General features: G+C 41.2%; 1 protein-coding gene across 1 annotated transcript in view; it reads left to right on the top strand.

Moving 5' to 3' along the window:
- Positions 1-249: 249 nt before the first annotated feature.
- Positions 250-18,501, top strand: part of BCAS4 (breast carcinoma amplified sequence 4) — a 61,855-nt gene continuing 43,603 nt past the window's right edge. The window contains 2 exon segments of the mRNA XM_072633557.1: positions 250-528; positions 530-746. Of these exon segments, the coding sequence (XP_072489658.1) occupies positions 455-528; positions 530-746 (291 nt within the window). The 5' untranslated portion in view covers positions 250-454.

Raw genomic sequence — 18,501 nt, 5'->3', positions numbered from 1 at the left:
CTGGCACAGAAAGTAGCCAGAGCCCCCCTTCTGCAGCCAGGGTCCCCCGAGGCCCCGCCCCACTTTGCCCCGCCAAGGTCCTGCGGCTGAGCCGTCCCCATCTCCAGTTGCATGGAAGAGAGGAGGGGAGGAACCTAAGAGAGCGGGGAGGCGGAGGGAGCCAGAGCTCCGCGGGGACCCAGGCGGGAGAGCGGCTGGGGCTGGGCCTGGGGCTGCACTACCGGCCGCGTGCCGCTGGGGGGCAGGCCCGCCGCGCCTCCGGGCTGTGCCTGGCCTCGGCGGCGGCGGCGGCGAGCGCAGCAGCGGTTCCAGCAGCTCCGGCAGCTCCGGCAGCGGCCCCATCAGCAGCCCGAGCAGCGGCGGCGGCCGCCCGGCCCCAGCACGGGCTCCCCGCGGGTGGAGGCGGCCGGAGCTGGGCGGGACCAGCGGCGACGCTCGACCGCCCCGAATTTGCATGCACCTGCCCTACCTCTGCCAGCAGGAGCCGGGGGAAGGGCCGGGGGTGGCGGGGAAGCGGGGCGCGATTGGGAGGAGCCTTTGAAATGAGCGTGCCCGAGCCGGGTCCTGCAGCCGCCGCCGCCGCCGCCGCCTTCATGATGCTCCTGGTGGACGGGGACCGGGACCGGGACGGGAACAGGGTTGGGGACAGGGAGCAGTCGGAGCCGCAGCCCGAGCCGCAGCCCGAGCCGCTGCACAGCGGGGCGCAGGAGCTCGCCCTCTTCCTCACCCCCGAACCCGGGGCCGAGGTAGGACCCCAAGGGGCAGCTCGGGGCTCTAAGGGTTAAACCGCCTTGGGAAAGCGGGAGTGGGAGGGGGCGGAGGAGAAAGTGAGGGAGGCCAAACTTTTACCGGGAGGACTCGCTCTGCCCCACCGGGTCCTCTGCGTTCCCCACCCAGACAAGTTCATATTCTTCTCCAGTTTCCTCCTCCGGGGAAGGAGCGCTCGGGTACCCTCGGCTGGGTAGGGCATGTGTTACGTCTCTGCCTGCTCTGGCATTCTGCTCTATGGCCCCTGCCGGAGATCGCAGCCCATGATGATGCGCCCATATGTGCCCGGGCCGTGCAGGGGCCTTGCTCAAGGAGGGAGGATCGAGGGTGAATACAAGCAGGTGGAAGAATAGTGTTGGATCCTCTAGGGGATGGCGCTGCTCTAAATGCCCCAACGACTACTCACCTAGATCCGCCCAGGGATTCCCTGGGGAATTTTCCCGTTATCCTGGTATTGTCACCGGGAAGCCAGGAGATGGGGAACCCGGACCCAGGCATTTATCCCAAGGCGGTTCAATCTAGCTTTGATATGCAGATCCTTCTCCCACTATGTTACCGAGTGTTTTGGGTATCAGCGGTTCTCTCACAAAACTGAAATAAAGAGTCTTAAGTCCTCCCACTCCCCCACCCCTTCCCTCAAGGATCTTACCTTCTACTGTGGAAAGACAACACATAAAGGGAAGAAAGCAGAGGCTTGACTTTCCCTCTCTCCCGTCGTATCAGCCTAATGGACCGCAAAGACTCCATCAGATCACTGGGCCACCTGATCTCTAATCAAGTCGTTTTATTACCTAAAGGGGAGTGGGATAGTTTGTCAGTTGGAGTCTGTGCTTTGAAATCATGAATCTTCAAGTCTAAAAGTGGGAAAGGACCTCAGAGATCAAATAGGCCAGTGCCTTCCTGAAGTAGAATCCCTTCAACAACAACCAACTTCACCTTGAACACATCCAGTGACAGAAGGCTCACTATCTTATGAGACAGCTGTGTTGGACAGCTCTGATTGTTAGGAATTCTTGCAATTGAGCTGAGTCCCCCTAATTTCTACCAACTGGTCTTTTTTACATGCCTTTTAAACAGCTGAAGACTGGGACCAAGTCCTACTTACTAACTTTCTCTAGGCAAACATAAGTCCCCATGGCTTAATGGAAAGAGCCTTGGACCTGGATTCAGAAGCTCTGGATTTGAATTCTGCTTCTGCTATTTATTAGCTGTGTGACCTTGGGCAAATCACTTACAATCTTTAGGGGTTGGGGTAGATGATTTCAGAGTTCCCTTTCATCTCCAGAATATGTTGATCCTGAGTTCCCTTGACTGCTCTTGACATGATTTCAAGATGACCTTTTATCAGCATAACATTCCCCCTTCCTGTCACTGCAAAAGAAATACACTTAAAAAAAAATCAAACACAACCCTGTCAGCTGGACAGCCCGCCATGCACTCCAGCTTGTGACAGTGTCAGAAAAAAAGATACTCAAGTCTCTGAGTTCATTTGGAGTTTCCCAGAGAAGGAAATTAAACCTATGCCCAACATTGCCCATTCTTGAATTTTTGTTTTGTTTTAGGCTGTATTCACTCCCATCTCTCTTCAAAATAAGGATATGTCATTGTGCCTAGCAGCTAAATATAGGCTTTATTTTTTCCTCTGTTAGAGATGGCCTTTGAGAGATTTGATGTGTATTAAATTAATTTCCTTATTCAGGATTCTCCTTTGCTTACACAAGAGATAGGATCACTAGCATTGATAAGGGACCAAATGTAGAAAGAGTTGAAGTATTTTTTTATTACTAGTGTGCAGCAACAGACCCATTTAAAAAGCCTGTACAATTTATTTGCAAATAGAAACAGAAATATTAAAGAAAGAGAATGTACAGGGGCTTAGAGCCATTCATTGCTTCTCCCTTGAAATCAACTCATCAGTAGATCTCAATCATTATAACATAGTAGGCTGAACTTAATGAAAATATTAAAGAATAGATCAGAAAGGATCAATATCATAGACTATCCCATCTGGAAGAGACCTGTTGGACCATCTAAATCTTCAGCCTTCTAATTTGACAGATGAGGAAGTTGAGGCCCCAAAAGGGGAAGTGATTTGTCTGAGGTCACACAGCCAATGAAAGAACTAGAGCTAGAACCAAGGAACAAGGGTAGAGGTGGGTTGTTTTTTTTTTTTAATGCATCTTTAAAAAATGATTTTTAGGAATGTAATCAGGACCCTGATCATGTTGTAGGATCATGGGATTTAAGAGCTGGAAGGTACCTTAGCAAACATAATCAAATACCCTTATTTGATAGAAGCATAGAGAAGGGAATATGATTTACTTACAGTCACGTATTTAGTTGATAACAGAACAGAGACTAGAATCCTAGTCTTCCGCCTTTTGAGCTTCTGTCTTAAGTGTGGCAGTGTAGTCCTTAGAAATAAAAGTTCAATGGGGACCAGGCCTGGCTAGATCATGTCCTTTGACCTTGTTAATTTGGCAGAGCCTCTCTGGAGTGATTTTTGACCTTTACATGGTGAGATGGAAAAGAGCACAGTAGTTAAAATCAGAAGGTTGATGTTTAAATGCCTGCTGAGTCATTCGCTAATTCTGTGACCTTAGGATAATTATTTTACCTCTCTGAGTCTCAGTTTCCCTTTGATCACTCTAGTTCTGTACTCTTCAACTTAGAAGAACAAATGGCATTTTTGATAGAGGAGGCAGTGAAGGAAGAGATAATGTCATTTGGTTTAAAGGGTATTAGATTTGGAGTTTGAAAGCCCCAGCTTTGTTCCTTAGTAGCCAGGAATAAAATGGAAATAATATACTTGCACTGCTGGTCTCACAAGGTTCTTGTGAGGATCAAGTGAGCCAAATTTGGCTGATTTGTAAACCTTTAAAGTGCTATATTAATGTCCATTATTGTTATTCAGGTAGGCCATTGAAATCTTGGTTTCCTGGGGAGGGGGGCGGAAGGGGTGGCAGAAGGAGGCTGCTGGTGAAGGGACATTATTCTGAAGCTCTGTTCTGGTTGGCCAATGGGCACATGCTGCAGACTGTTTGGTTGGGGGTTTCCTGTCACTGGCTTTCTATTTTTTCAGTTCCAAGTTCCTCCTTTGGGGGAAAGTTCATAGTTCATTTCTAGAAGAAGCCTCAAGGTGTCAAGTTCACAGATTGTCAGAAATATAAGGGACTTTAGGGATAATTTGGCCCAATGGATCTTAACTTGGGGTGCATGAATGGGTTTCAAGGGATCCATGGACTTGGTTGGGAAAAATTACATCTTTATTTCAATATAATTTGTAATTCTTTGCAGTCTTACATATTTTATGCCTTTAAAAACATTATTCAGAGAATGTCCATAGGCTTTAGCCAGACAATCAATAAACACTGATTAAGTGCTTACTAGGTACTAGGCACTGTGCACCAGACTTCCAAGCAAGTCTGTGACATAAAAAAAAAAAAAGTTTGAGAAAGTGTGAGGGAGTGCACCTTCCTCATTTGATAGCTAGGGAAACAGGCATATGGAGAGGGAATAACTTGATTCTAAGGTCACATAGTAAGTGGCAGAACTAGAATTTGAACCAAAGCCCTTTGACTGTGGATCCAGGGCTCTTACTATTATCAAGCCTTCTCTGCACCCAGGATTGCGTTCTAAAAAATCTAGAAACATAAGGTTTTGGAGTGAGATGAATTTTGCCTGAGTGAGAGAAGAAAGCTATCTCAACATTTTAAATTCCTTAGTACAGATGAAGCCGGTGTTGGCCAGGGCAAAATTTCCTTTACCCGAAAGGTGTAGCTAAACAGAGACATCTTGATTCACAATCCCATTTCTCCTTCTCTGGGATGTGATTATTAGAGGAGGTTAGAGCTGGAGGGGACCTTAGAAAATAGAATTTAAAATCTCAGAGCTGGAAGCTAACGTAAAACATAGAATGTCAGTGCTGGCAGGTTCCATAAAAAATAAAATGTCAAAACTGAAGGATATAATAAACAGAATATAGCACAATTCCCTGCTCAATGAATGAATTCTGTATCTAGCATCCTGGATGCTCATCTAACTTTTGCCTATAGTCCTGTAGTGATGGGGAACTCACTCTCAAAGTAGTTCATTCCACTTGACAGCTAATTATTTGGCTCTCTCCCCTCCCCCACCATGTCAGTCTGTAATCTGCCTGTCTCTGCCTTCTGCTCATTGCTACCATCACAGAATCTAACAGTTGGAAGAAATCTCAGCAGAGACCTTCTCTGTCCACCAGTACAGGAATCTCCTCTCCTAAAACTAACAAGTGTTTATCCAGTTTTCATGTAAAGATTTTTTGTAAAGTCCTCCAAGACAGTCTATTTCCCTTTTGGATAGGGTAGTCTTGTAGGAGCATTGTCCTTACAATGAGATTGGGTAGTTTGCCTCTTGGAGATGTCTACCCCATTACTCCTAGTGTTATCTTCTGGAGCCAAACAGAACACATTTCATGCCTTTCCCACATGACAGCCCTTCAGTTTTTATGTCTCCCCTGGCTTCTGTAATCTAGGCTAAGCCTCCCTAGGTCCTTTAAGTGATCTTCAGATATTGTGGTCTCCAGGTCTCTTACTAGCCTGGTCACCTTCTACCTTGTCTGTCATTGCTCTTCTTAAATACAATGCCACATCTGGGTACAGTATTCCAGTTGGGGTTTGCCCAGAGCAGACTGAAGTAAGACTATGACCTCTGATTTTTCCGTTCTCTTTTAATGCTGCCTAAGAACACACTAAGTGTTTTGTTTTTTGATTGTCATATTACACATTGACATTGAACTTGTGGTCTATTAAAATCCTGAGACTTTCATACAAGTTGTTATCCAGCCATTCCTCCTCCATCTTATCCTTATAGCGTTCATTTTTTGGTAACTGTAGCAAAAATAGTATGGAAAGAACTCAAGTTTTGGAGTCTGAGAACCTGGCTTTTCTACTTGCTTCCTATATGATGTTGGCTATGTCACTTACGTGTTGATTTCCTCATCTGTAAAATAAGAGGGTTAGATTAGAGGGCTTTAGAATATCTTGGTTCTAAAGATCTGGGAAACTCTTACCCAAGAGCCTACTTCGTGCCAAACTGCTTTCTTTTTTTTTTATATGTAAATTTAATAATTGTTTTTTGATTAACAAAGATCTATGATCTTATGCTCCACTGTATTTTTGTTGTTGTTCAGTAATTTTCAGTCATACCCAACTCTTCATGACCCCATTTAGGGTTTTCTTGGACATTTCCTTTTCTAGCCCACTTTTACAGAAAAAGAAATTGAAGCAAACAGGGTAAAGTGAATTGCTCAGGGTCACACAGCTAGCAAGTGTCTGAGGCTGGATTTGAACTCTGGTCTTCCTGACTCTAAACTTGGTGCCTTATCCGCTGAGCCACCAAGCTTCTCTCTATTAAATCCTAACTTATTTTTAAGCCCATTCTTCTTGACTGTGAAGATCTTTTTTTGGTTCTTAACAGAATCATCCAAAGTTTTAGCTCTCCTTTTCAGCATTTTCTCACTTACAAATTAGATAAATATGCCATGTGACAGTCACAACAATGCACAACAACACAGGGTCAAGCATCGCTCCCCTGGGTGCTTCTTTAGGGAGCTCCCCTCAAGATGATCTTAATCCACTAAAGACCCTTCTACTTGTTTCCTCTTCTAAATGAGAGAGTAAATTCCATTTCTAAGAGGAGGCAGTATAGTATAGGAGAATGTGGTCTGAGTCTAGATATAGTCTAGCCAGCATTATATTTGAAGTTGAAGACTTGGGTTTGAGTACCAGTTTTGCTATTTCCTGGCTGTGTGGCTTTGAACAAGTCCTTTCCCCTCTCTGAGCTCCAGCTTCCTCGGCTGTGAAATAAAAGAGTTATTTTCTTTAAGGGGCCCTCCAGTTCTAAAGCCCACCATCCTAAAGTCACATGCTAGAAGAATAAGCCTTCCGCTTCACCCCCAACTGGGGCCTTTTTTCCTGTTTCCCCCCATTGCTGGAGTTCAGAACCAGGGCTGGGACTCCTCCAGTAACTTTGCCCATGTCGCTGGGAGCAGGCCAGGCTGTCTCTGTCAGCTGCCTCCTGCCTGAGTTCTTTGGCCTTTCACTCTCCGCTGATAGGTCAGGAGTTGGGGGCGGAGTCTGGGGCTGTTCTCCCTCCAGCTGCAGCTAGAGATGCTGTGGGCAGGCCCCTCGCTTCAGTGTAATGGAAACAGCCCTGACCTTGGGCTCAACACTGGGCTTCTTCAAGGCCTATTTGGTACTCACGTCTTTTGACCCTGTTAATAGTTTCGTGACCCAGGGCAAATCATTTGCTTCTCTCAGCCTCAGTGGCTTTATCTGTAAAAGAGGCATGGTAATCCTTACATTCCTTATCTTATAGGGTTGTTGGGGGAAAAAAGCATTTTGTAGGTCTTAAAGAGCCCAAGAAATGTGATCTGCTTCTGTCATGACCAGAACATCCTGCTCCTGGAATGTCTGTGAAACCCCTAGCCAAGAGCCTGCTTTATGCTGAACTGATTTTCTTTTTACTTTTTCTGTATATGCATCTAATCATATATACTTATATATGTATAAATATTTTTGATGAACAAAAATTCATTTTTCTCTGTCTCACATCCTCCCCTCTCCCCATTGGAAAAGAAAAAGAAAATCCTTGCAATAAACATACATAGTAAATCAAAACAAATTATTGATTGGTAATGTGTGTGTGTGTATTTGAACATTACCAATGTAGTAATTATAAACACCTACACATATATGTGTTTATGTATTTGGACGTTACTAATTCAGTAATTTGATTTGACTCATTATTCATGTTTAGGATTCTGTTTACTAAAAAGGTACACGTGTTTATATTAAAGATATATAGATGTCCTTGTAATAAGCATACATATACATGGATACACCCATGAAATCACAAGTCTGTTTCCAATTCCTATCCCTGTCTGGAGATTTCATATACATATATGTGGCATGAGTATATATGTATGTACACACATACACAACACATACATAAACATTAACATACATATATGTGCATGCACACACATACACATATATGTATGTGCATGTGGAGGCACACATATATACACATGTACGTCTCCCTCTGCAACCTGAGTCCATCACCTCTCTCTCTGGAGGTGGGTAGTGTCCTTCACCATTAGGTCTCTGGAATTGAGTTTGGTCATTGTGCCAGTTGGAATTTTCAAGTTTTTCAAAGTTGTTCCAAGTTTATCTTCCAGAGCAGAAGATAAACGGACTATGGGGACCCATGATGCTGAACGGGGAAGGCCTCAGAGGGAAATAAAGTCATTTAACTATGGAAGATTCCAAAGGGACTCAGACAAATCCTTTTCCTGAGTCTTGTCTGAATTTGTTCAGGAAAGATGTGGAAGCTTGATGACCTCAGAGAAGGAGTGAGTGCTAGGGTTGTTGGGATAATAAGAACTCATTTTCTTAGCACTTTGGGGTAGAGGTAAGAACAGGAATCAAGAAGGCTTTTTGCAAAGTTACAAACTGGTCTTCCTTGAGTTGTGTCCAACCTTATGTTTCACCTTACAGAGAGAAAACAGGGAGGCCTTCCGAATATTTGTGGTCCTCTGGTAAACCTCTATCATTAGTAAAAACTAAGGGGAACTCAAATATCTAAGGAAAGACTTTTCCTTTTTATCGCAGTTTGTTGTTCATGCTAGGGAAAGTCACTTAATCTTGCCTCTGAAACTTAATAGCCAAGGCATTTCACCTTTCAGAGCCTCAGTTGCCTCCTTTTTAAACTGGGGGTTAATAATCCTTGTTTTCAGTACATCACAGGTTTGTTATGAGGAAAGTGCTTTGAAAAACTTAAAGTACTATGTAAACGTGTTATTAATAATCATAATCATGATAATAATGCCCATCTGGGTGTCAGTTTTTTACATCTTAAAGACCAGTCTTATCACTTAATATGTTAGTGTACAACTTTTGCTTTGAAGTTCATGAGTAACCAGATACAAGAGAGTAGATAGACCACAGTTTGTGTGAAAATCATCTGAGTGTTTTAGTGGGCTCCATATGAATCAACACTATGATATGGAAGCCCCAAACCCCCAGTTTGATTGTTGAGTACACCATGAAAGGCATGAGGAATAAGTAGGTAATAATAGCCCATTGGACTCTTCGTTGGTCAGACCAAATCTGGTATATTATGTTTGGTTCTGGCCATCACAATATTGAGTGCTAACCAATCCATGATCATGACCAGTGTAGCATAGTGGATAGAAAGCTGGACTCAAAGACAGGGTTCAAATCCTATCTCTGATAGATATTGGCTGTATGATGCTAGGCAACCCAAGAGTTGCATTCTAGGCAACTCTCTCAGACTTCAGTTGCAGAGAAACTGCCAGTATGAATTGGCAGAGGGAGTTTCTTTATGTTGGAGGTTTCTGCACCAATAAAATCACAGGTCCAGACCCAATTCCTGTCCTTAACTGGTCATTTAAGGAAGCACATTGATAATTTGAGAACATCCAGAGGATATTGACTAGGATGGTGAAAGAGCCTAAGAGTTGATGGAAATTCTGACATTTAGTCTGGAGAGAAAATGTGACCTCTATCTTCAAGCACCCAAAGGGTTGTCATGTGGGAGAAACATCACATTTGTACAGCTTGGTCACTAAGAGCAGAATCAGGAACAGCCAGTGGAAGGTGCAAAAAAGATTGTTTTTGTTCCTAGGTAAGGAAAAACTTCCTAACAAGTAGAGCACAAGGGGATGCTTAGGTGGTTGTGGGTTCCCCTCATCCCTTTAAGCAAGGGTTGGCTGACCATGTCATGCATTTTGTAGAAGTTTAGGTAAGGGTTGGAGTAGATAGCGCCTACATTTCTTCTAATTCTGAGAATCTATGATATGCTTGTTAGCACTAAGGGAAGAGAGAAGGGCAGAAAGCTAAAGACTAAGTTAACAATGTCCAGAGTTGAGGAGTAGGAAGGAGGAAGTTAGCAAAGGAGACTGGAGGAGTGGTCCTAGAGGCAGGGGGAGGGCAGGATAACGTGCTGCAGGTAGAAACCAGATTGCTGGGGATTAGAGAAGGTCTGGGTGCTGAATAAAGGGGAGTGGCACAGCAAAGGTGAGAAAAAGTGAAAAAGCAGTTGGAGAGGTGTTAGGATGATAGCCATGCTAATTAGCTGCTGGTGGGGCTCTCAACTGGTTTAGCCATTCTTGCAAATGGTTTGGAATTAAGTAAGAAAAGTTACTACACTATTTGTACCCTTTGGCCCAGAGACTCTGCTACTAGGGCTGTGCTCCAAGGAGATTTTTGATGGCAAGAAAAGACCCTTATGTACAACATTATTTGTGATAACGACAACCTGAAAAGAAAATATGGACCTGACAGATGTGCAATGGCTGGACATATGAGAGTAATGGAATATGACTTGGCTGTAAGGAATCGATGACTATGAAGAATTCATAGAAACATGGAACACTCATGAATTCCTGCAGAGTGAAGAGAATAGACAGAAGAGAACACTGCCCAGTGACTTCACCGGTGTAAAGAAAGAAAATGTTAAATGGCAACACAACTCTGACCAAACACAGTAGTGAATATTAGTAACATGGTGTTGAATTGAAAGGACATTTCTCTCTTTTCTGTCAGCAATGGGTATACTAATATTTTTTTCGAGGAATGTACTTTTTGGGGAGGTGGGTTTGTATATTTGTTGGGAAGTGTCTATTGTGTCAAGGCAAACCATATCAACATAATATATATATTTTTTTAAAGAAATAGAAGCAACAGGTATAAATCACTTATTTTGGGAAATCTGAAAGTGAAAGGAAGAGGGAAGTAACTGAAGTTGGAGGGGGCAGTTTGAAGACTGATTTCAGTGTTTTTAGTTTTTGTTTTGTTTTACTTTGTTCCCCCCCCCCCCAATCAATTAGTGATCATGCTGCCAAAAGCATTGAATGTCAGGAGTAAGAAATTCATTGAAAGAGACTTCATTTCCTAAGCTTCTAAGTGATCAGACTGTATCTGTGGAATCATGCAGTCCTAAAGTTTTATGGGTGTTTAGTGGTCAAGTCCATTCTTCTGCCTCTATATATAACAACCTCTTTTTTTTTTTTTCTTAACCATCCCAAACAGATGAATGTCTGCATTACTCTAAAGATTTTGGAAAGAAATGAGTCCACAAGCCTTTCTAACAAGCTGTTCTATGACCCCTCTGCCCTGAGGCCTACCTGTCCCTCAAGTCTGAGGCTTTTGATACCATGTGTAGGAGAGATGGTTTGTTTTCACTAGCTGAACCAGACAAGGAAGAACTGCCCTTGTTTGTGACATTTTAGAGGACAATTCTTAGGTGAGCCCCTGGTCAGGCCTGCAATTTTGACAGAAGATCAGAGGTTTGGTTGGAAAACTGTTGTTCAAGTCATAATGTTTGTAATATTACACAAGTAATTTTTATCAGATTTAAAGAGCACATTTCTTGAACTACTTCACTGAGGTTTAATTCAATCAATCACCAAGTATTTATTAGACGTTTTCTCTGTGCCAGGCGCAGGAACTGGGGATACAACTTAGAAATGAAGAGTCCCAATTTTTAAAAATGCTGACTTTCTGCTCAGAGAATCCAACATGATCACAGATTAGTAAATACAGACTATTTACTAATCAAATATACAGAGATTAGGGAAGGGCATATGCAATTGGGGGATAAGAAAGGGCCTCTTGAAGAGAGGTAGGGGTTTTAAGAAGCAGATGTTGGGATGCATTCCAGGTACCAGGGATGGTCTCTGTCAAAACCTCTATGGGAGATGGGATGTTGTATGTGGAAAACACCAACTAGGTCATTTGGGCTGGAGTGTAGAGTGTATGAAGGGTATACAGCTAATCAGCCTGGAAGGAGAGATCTGGAGCCAGATTGTGAAGGGCTTTAAATGCCACTCTGAAGAGTGTGTATTTGATCCTAGAGAGAACATGGAGCAAGTGGAGGTTTTTGGACGAAAGAGTGACATGGTCAGGCCTGGGCCTTATAGAAATATCAGTTTGGCAGCTGCTTGGTAGATGGATGGGAGAAGGAAGAGGTTCAGCGAGATGATCAATTAACACTTTATTTAAATAGTCAATCAATAAGCATTCATTAAGCACCTACTATGCGTTAGGCACTGTGCTAAGTGCTGGAGGCAAGGTGAGTCCAGGTGGGAGATGATAAAGGCCTGGACTAGGTTGTTGTAGCAGTAGCAACAACAATAGCCAGCGTATGTGTGTGTGTGTGTATGTGTGCGTGTGTGTGTGCGTGCGTGTGTGTATATATGTATATGTATAACTTTAAAGTTTGCAAAGTGCTTTGCAAGCCTTATCTCACTTTGTCCTCACAACTCTAGAAGGTAGGTGCTGTTGTTATCCCCATTTTACAGATGAGGAAACTGGGGTGGGCAGAGGTTAAGTGACTTGCCTGATGTCACACAGTTCAAATCTGAGACCAGATTTGAACACTCAGGATTTCCTGACTTTTGGCTCAGCACTCTGTCCACTTGGCCACCTAGAAGGGGAGGTGGAATTAGCAACTGATTTGGTCTGGGGTCTGGAGTGAGAGTGAAGAGTTAGCTTACACACCTAGGTGACTAAAAGAATAGTTCAAGTTCCATTTCTGACATGTACTGGCTCTCTGACCCTGATAAGTCGCTTAACCTCCCAGAGGCTAGATGTATCCCACAGGCTAACAAAATTCCTAGGTCCAGCCTGAAGCATATGAAAATGTAATTGGGAACTGAGTAACTCGCAGGAATCTGTTTTTATTTGAGTCTGGCACTATCACTTTAGGCAGCTCTCTTAGATTTTAAGTTGCTGAGGGAGTGCAGAGCTGCTTTGGCAGAGGGAGTTTCCTTATCTGAGAGTTTCCTATACCAGTGAGGTCACAGGTCTATTCCCTACCTTGGTCCCTTACTCTTATCATAAGTTTTGGACTCTATTCATCTATTCTCCTCTGGTTTATCTCTCTCATTATAACTTTTCTTGCTTCATACCCACCCCTAATTCAGTGGTTTGTCATTTGAGACTCCCTCCCCATTTACCTTTGGGTGCTTGTGACCTATGAACTGTCACCCATGGGTTACCCTCCCCATACAGTTTCTCTGTTCCTGCTTAAGACTTGTTAAGCATTGCTGGAGAACATTATGAAATCAAGTTGGTTTGACCCATCACAAATTCATAATATTGTAACCTAGACCAATGAGTGGTTCTACTCAATAGTCTTCTTATTCTGCTTTTATTATCTGCTTTATGTCCTTCACAATGACTGTTCCAAACCTTTTCTTCTTCTCATCAATATCCTCTAAGGTCCCTTCAGATGGAAAATATATGATTCTACGAAACCAACTTCCACCACCATTCCTTCTCCCCTAGTGAATTAAAGGAAATAATGTCATCTTCTACACAGAGACTCAAAAGTCTTTGTGCAGTTTTAAGAAAATTTAATACTACACTAAGACTTTTGGAGTAGTCAGTATTTCACTTAGAAGAATAAGACCATCTTCTATAGGTTTCTCACATTTTTTTTTCCATTCCTTCTTCCTTTACCTTCTCTCCAGTCGAAAGGACAGCTACTTTAACTAATCATTTAGGCTAATTTCTCTGTCTGTGACCTTGATCCCCATTCTTTCTGATCTCTTCCAAGACCTTGCTTAATTGGGCCTCTTTTCTCTTTTGTGTCTTTAGGTCATCATATGCTACTAGCTCCTTCTTACTTGCCTGCAAACATATTCAGAATTCTCCAGTTCTAAAAAATGTTCCCTGGATGCATCCAGCCATAGTTTCCCGTTTTTCTCTTGTTATTGCTAAACTTGAAAGAGTTTTCTGTGACTCACATTTATACTTTCTCACCATCCATACTGTTCTTACTGTCTTGTAAATGGGTTTCCTCTCCTTCCCCTACCCCCAACCATCCCTCTTTGGAAAAACTGCTTTCTCTAGCATGGTCACTGACCTCTGAATTGTTTAATCTAATTTTATGTGTGTGCGTTTCTTTATTTTCAGTCTTCATTCTTCTTGACTTCTTCAGTTTTTGACATTACTGACCACAGAGGTAGACTCTCTTTCTTGGATTTGAGATACTGTGCTATCTTGGTTGTTGTCCTAGCTCACCAATTTTGCTCTCCCTGTTTCCTTCACAAACTATCTTCTTTCTTATTCCTTAATTCCATTGTTCTCCAAAGCTTTATCCTTGCTTAGCCCTTTTATGTTCTCACTCTGCATTCTCTCCCTTGGCTCTCTCATTCATTTCCATGGATTCAATTGCCATTTCCATGTAGAGGATTCCCAGATTTATATTTATAATCCTGACTTTTCTTCTGAGATCTAGGTCTACATCTTTAATTGTCTTTGGGACACCATGCACTTGGTTCTACCACTGGCAACTCAGATTCAACATATACCAAACCAAATTTATTCATGACTGTACTCTTTCTAATTGTGACAGCCTTTTACTTGGTCTTCTATTTTCACAGTCTTAGAATAATAATAGCCATTGATAAAGTACTTTAAAGCTTGCAAAGATATATATATATATATATATATATATATATATATATATATACACACACACACACATACACACATACACACATACACACACACATACACACATATATGTGTGTACAAATAAATATGTGTGTATATACATATATACCCACATACATACACACATATCTGTATAAATCTCAGTTGTGCTTTATAACAACCCTTTGAGGTAGATTCACCAGATATTATTGACTCTTTTACAGATGAAGCTCAGAGAGATTAAGTCACTTATGGTCACACAGCTAATGGATCTGAAATGGAATGTGAACCCAGATTTTTCTGAGTCAGAATTCAGTCCATATCTACTAAGCAAGACTTCCTCTCAGGATAATCTCTGATTTTCCCTTTCCTCTTCTCTGCCATCCAATCACTTCCTGGATCCTGATGATTCCATCTCTTAATATGTACCCTATTTTTTAATTCTCACGCTACCACCCTAGTTCAGGTTCCCATTACCACTTCCCTGGACTATTGCAGTAGCCTCTTTAACGGCTTTCTTTATATAATCTATATCTGATTGTATAATCTATATTTATATTAAATTATATATATAATATGTATTACTATATATATTATATAATATATTATATTATATTTATATTTGTATTGTATTATATTGACCTCACTGGTATAGGAAACTCTCAGATAAGGAAACTCCCTCTGCCAAAGCAGCTCTGCACTCCCTCAGCAACTTAAAACCCAAGAGAGCTGCCTAAAGTGATAGTGCCAGACTCAAATAAAAATGGATTCCTGTGAGTTACACAGTTCCCAATTACATTTTCATATGCTTCAGGCTGGACCTAGGAATTTTGTAAGCCTGTGGGATACATCTAGCCTCTGGGAGGTTAAGTGACTTATCAGGTTCAGAGAGCCAGTACATGTATTGTATAATATATTATATAATATTATATATATATATATTATTATATTATATAATCTATATGTCGCATAGTGGGGGAGGAGATGGAGAGAAGGATAGAATTTGGAACTCAAAACTATTTTTAAAAAGTCAAAAAATTATTTTAACATGTAATTGGAGAAAAAATAGAATATATTAAATTTAAAGGCCTTCCCATCTCTAATCTGTACCCTCTTTCACCTTGCCTTCAATTTCCACTCATATTGCTGCCAGAATAAGCTTTCTCCTACATAGATCTATATAATTCTGGTTTTTTTTTTAAATCCTCAGTGTCTCAGTCTCTCAAATAAAATTCAGCTTCTGACTTGCATTCAAGGATCTTGACTACCTGGAATCCCCATACATTTGCTATCTCATATTGCTTCCCTCCATTTACTACATTTCAGCAAAACTGGATAATTCTCTGTATCCTGGATGTACTCTCTTGTTTTGGTGCTTTTGTTGGAATTAGAAGACATGAATTCCAGCCCTAGTTCTGCTGTTCTAGATGTGTGACCTTAGGCATGTGAGCTTACCTCTCTGCACCTCAGTTTCCTCATTCATAAAAGGAAGGTCTTAGATTAGATGACCCTTAAGGTAATTTCTGACCCTAGCTACTCTTTGTATCCTCCTACATGTAGGACAGTGTTCAGCAATCAATCAGCAAATTTTTATGAAGTACCTTCTATGTGCCAGGCACTATACCAGTGCTGGGGATGCAAGTACCAGGAATAAACAATCCTTACTCTCAATGAACATGCATTTTAATGAAGGAGATAAGTACATATTAATATGTATGTATGTAGCTTAAATACAAAGCAAATAAATTAAAGTTATACAAAGTAGTTAAATACAAGGAAGTTGAAGGGAGGATGTAGTTGGGGGAATCAGGAAGGTACAAGATGGTGCCTGGACTTCATTGTAAAGGAAGAGAAGGAGTCTATAAGGGGGAGATAAGGAGGAAGAGCTTTCCAGGAATGTGGGATGGCCACAGAAAGGACACAGAGATGGGAAATGGAGTGAGGAACAGAGAGAAGGCCTTTCTGGCTACATTGCAGAATAAGGGAGGGGAAGTAATGCCCAAAGAAACTGGAAACTTAGGTTGGGGTCAGGTTGTATAGGGCTTTAGATGCTAAAGAGAGGAGGTTATAATTTATCCTAGAGACATTAGGAAACCACTGGAGATGACTGAGTTGAGGAGTCTCATGGTAAGATCTGTGCTTAAGTAAAATTTCTTTGACCCTGGTGTGCAGGATGAAGTGGAATGGTGAGAAACTTCAGGCAGAGAGTCCAATTAGAAGTTATTACAATAAACTAGGGGAGGGATTGGTGATGAGGAGCTGAGCTAAGATGGTAAATGTATGAGTGGAGAGGAGTCAGATGTGAGAAATGTGAAAGTAGAAATGGCAAGATTTGGTAACTGATTGGATATATGGGATGAGGAAGCATGAGAAGCTGTCACTTTGACTGATCTGTTTCTCAGCAGGAGTCTCTTCAACGACATCCTGACAAGTGGTCATTGAAAACCTCCAATCCTGAGGAGATGGGGAATATATGGAAGAGGGAGAAAGGATGTTAAGAGGAAGGATAACTCCTAGGGTGTATTCACAAGGAAAACTAGCTTCTGGAATTAAAGAAGAGGGGAATTAAAAGGAAGAAAAAAACCCTTCAGAATTAGAATCTAAGAGAGGTGCCAACCAATTGGGGGATGGCTGAACAAATGGTGAGGTATGAATGTAATGGAATTTATTATGCTGTAAGAAATAACGAAAGAGATGGCTTTAAAAAATTGTTATGTAGTATGAACTGATGCAGGATGAAGTGAATAGAACAGGGAGAACAATTTATATAACAACAATATTGTAAAGAAAAATAATTTTGAAAGACTTAAGAAGTCAGATTAATAAAATGACCCCTCCAGAGGACCTATGATGAAACATATTACCCTTCTCCTGACAGGTGATAGACTTATGGTGCAGAAAGAGGCATATGTTTTTGGTTATGATCACTATATGGATTAATTTTATTTGTGTTTATTTGTTACATGTTTTTCTTTTTCTCTATTTTTAATTGAAAGTGAGGGATTAGCAACAGTGATGTCCAAAAAAAAGAGAGGGCTATTGAAACAGTTTTTAAAATGCACTGGGAGAAAAGAAAGAAGTTCAGAAGGAAGTACAGAATAACAAGGTAGTTTTGAAAGTAATGTATGTGACTAATATGGAAGTATGTTTTGCATGATTGCACTTGTATAACCTATATCAATTTGCTTACTGTTTCAGAGAGAAGAGAAGAGGGATGGAGGGAGAGAATTTGTAATTAAAATTTTTTAAATGAATGTTAAGATTGTTTTACATGTAATCAGGGAAAAAATATTTTAAAAAGAAAGTAATGTATGAAATTTATTATATATGTATATGTTATGTATATATATTTAAAAGCAAGTGGCATGAAATGGAGTCAGTTTCTTATATAAACTCCTTTTGTGTTCTATGTATTTTGGAATGCTCCTTTTTGGTGTTTAAACTCAGATTTTTTTTTCTTTTTTTTAAATTTACTTATTTATTTTAATGTTCTACAATCACTACCACAAAACTTAGATTTTTACCCCCTCCACCTACCCTCCAGCCCCCCTCCCTCCCCAAGACGGTATACAATTCTATATAGGATCTACATATACTTTCCTATTGAATACGTTTTCACTATAGTCATGCTGTGTAGACGAACTAAAATAAATGGAAGAAATCATATAACAAATCAAAACATAATACACACACACACACACACACACATACACACAAACATGATCTGCTACATTCTGCAAATGAATTCCATAGTTCTTTCTTTGAGTGTGGAAGGCATATTGCCTTAGAAAACCATTGGGAATTTTTTTTTTAAGTTCTTGCATTATTACTAAGTTCCAAGTCTACCAGAAAAAACTCTTGCACACTGTGGTCATTGCTGTGCACAAAGTTCTCCTGGTTCTGCTCCTTGCACTCAGCATCAGATCATATAAGTCTTTCCAGGCTTCTCTGAAGTCTACTTGTTCATCATTTCTTATGGCACAATAGTACTCCATTACATTCATATACCATAATTTATTCAGCCATTCCCCAATTGATGGGCATCCCCTTGATTTCCAGTTTTGGGCAACTACAAAGAGTGCTGCTATAAATATTTTTGTACATGTGGGACCCTTTCCCATTTTTATGATCTCTTGGGATACAGTCCTAGTAGTGATATTGCTGGGTCAAAGGGTATGCACATTTTTGTAGCCCTTTGGGCATAGTTTCAAACTGCTCTCCAGAATGG

The sequence above is a fragment of the Notamacropus eugenii genome, chromosome 1, assembly GCF_028372415.1.
Source record: "Notamacropus eugenii isolate mMacEug1 chromosome 1, mMacEug1.pri_v2, whole genome shotgun sequence".
Lineage (NCBI taxonomy): Eukaryota > Metazoa > Chordata > Mammalia > Diprotodontia > Macropodidae > Notamacropus > Notamacropus eugenii.
The sequence above is the reverse complement of the archived record's forward strand: the minus strand, read 5'-3'. Positions and strand labels throughout refer to the sequence as shown.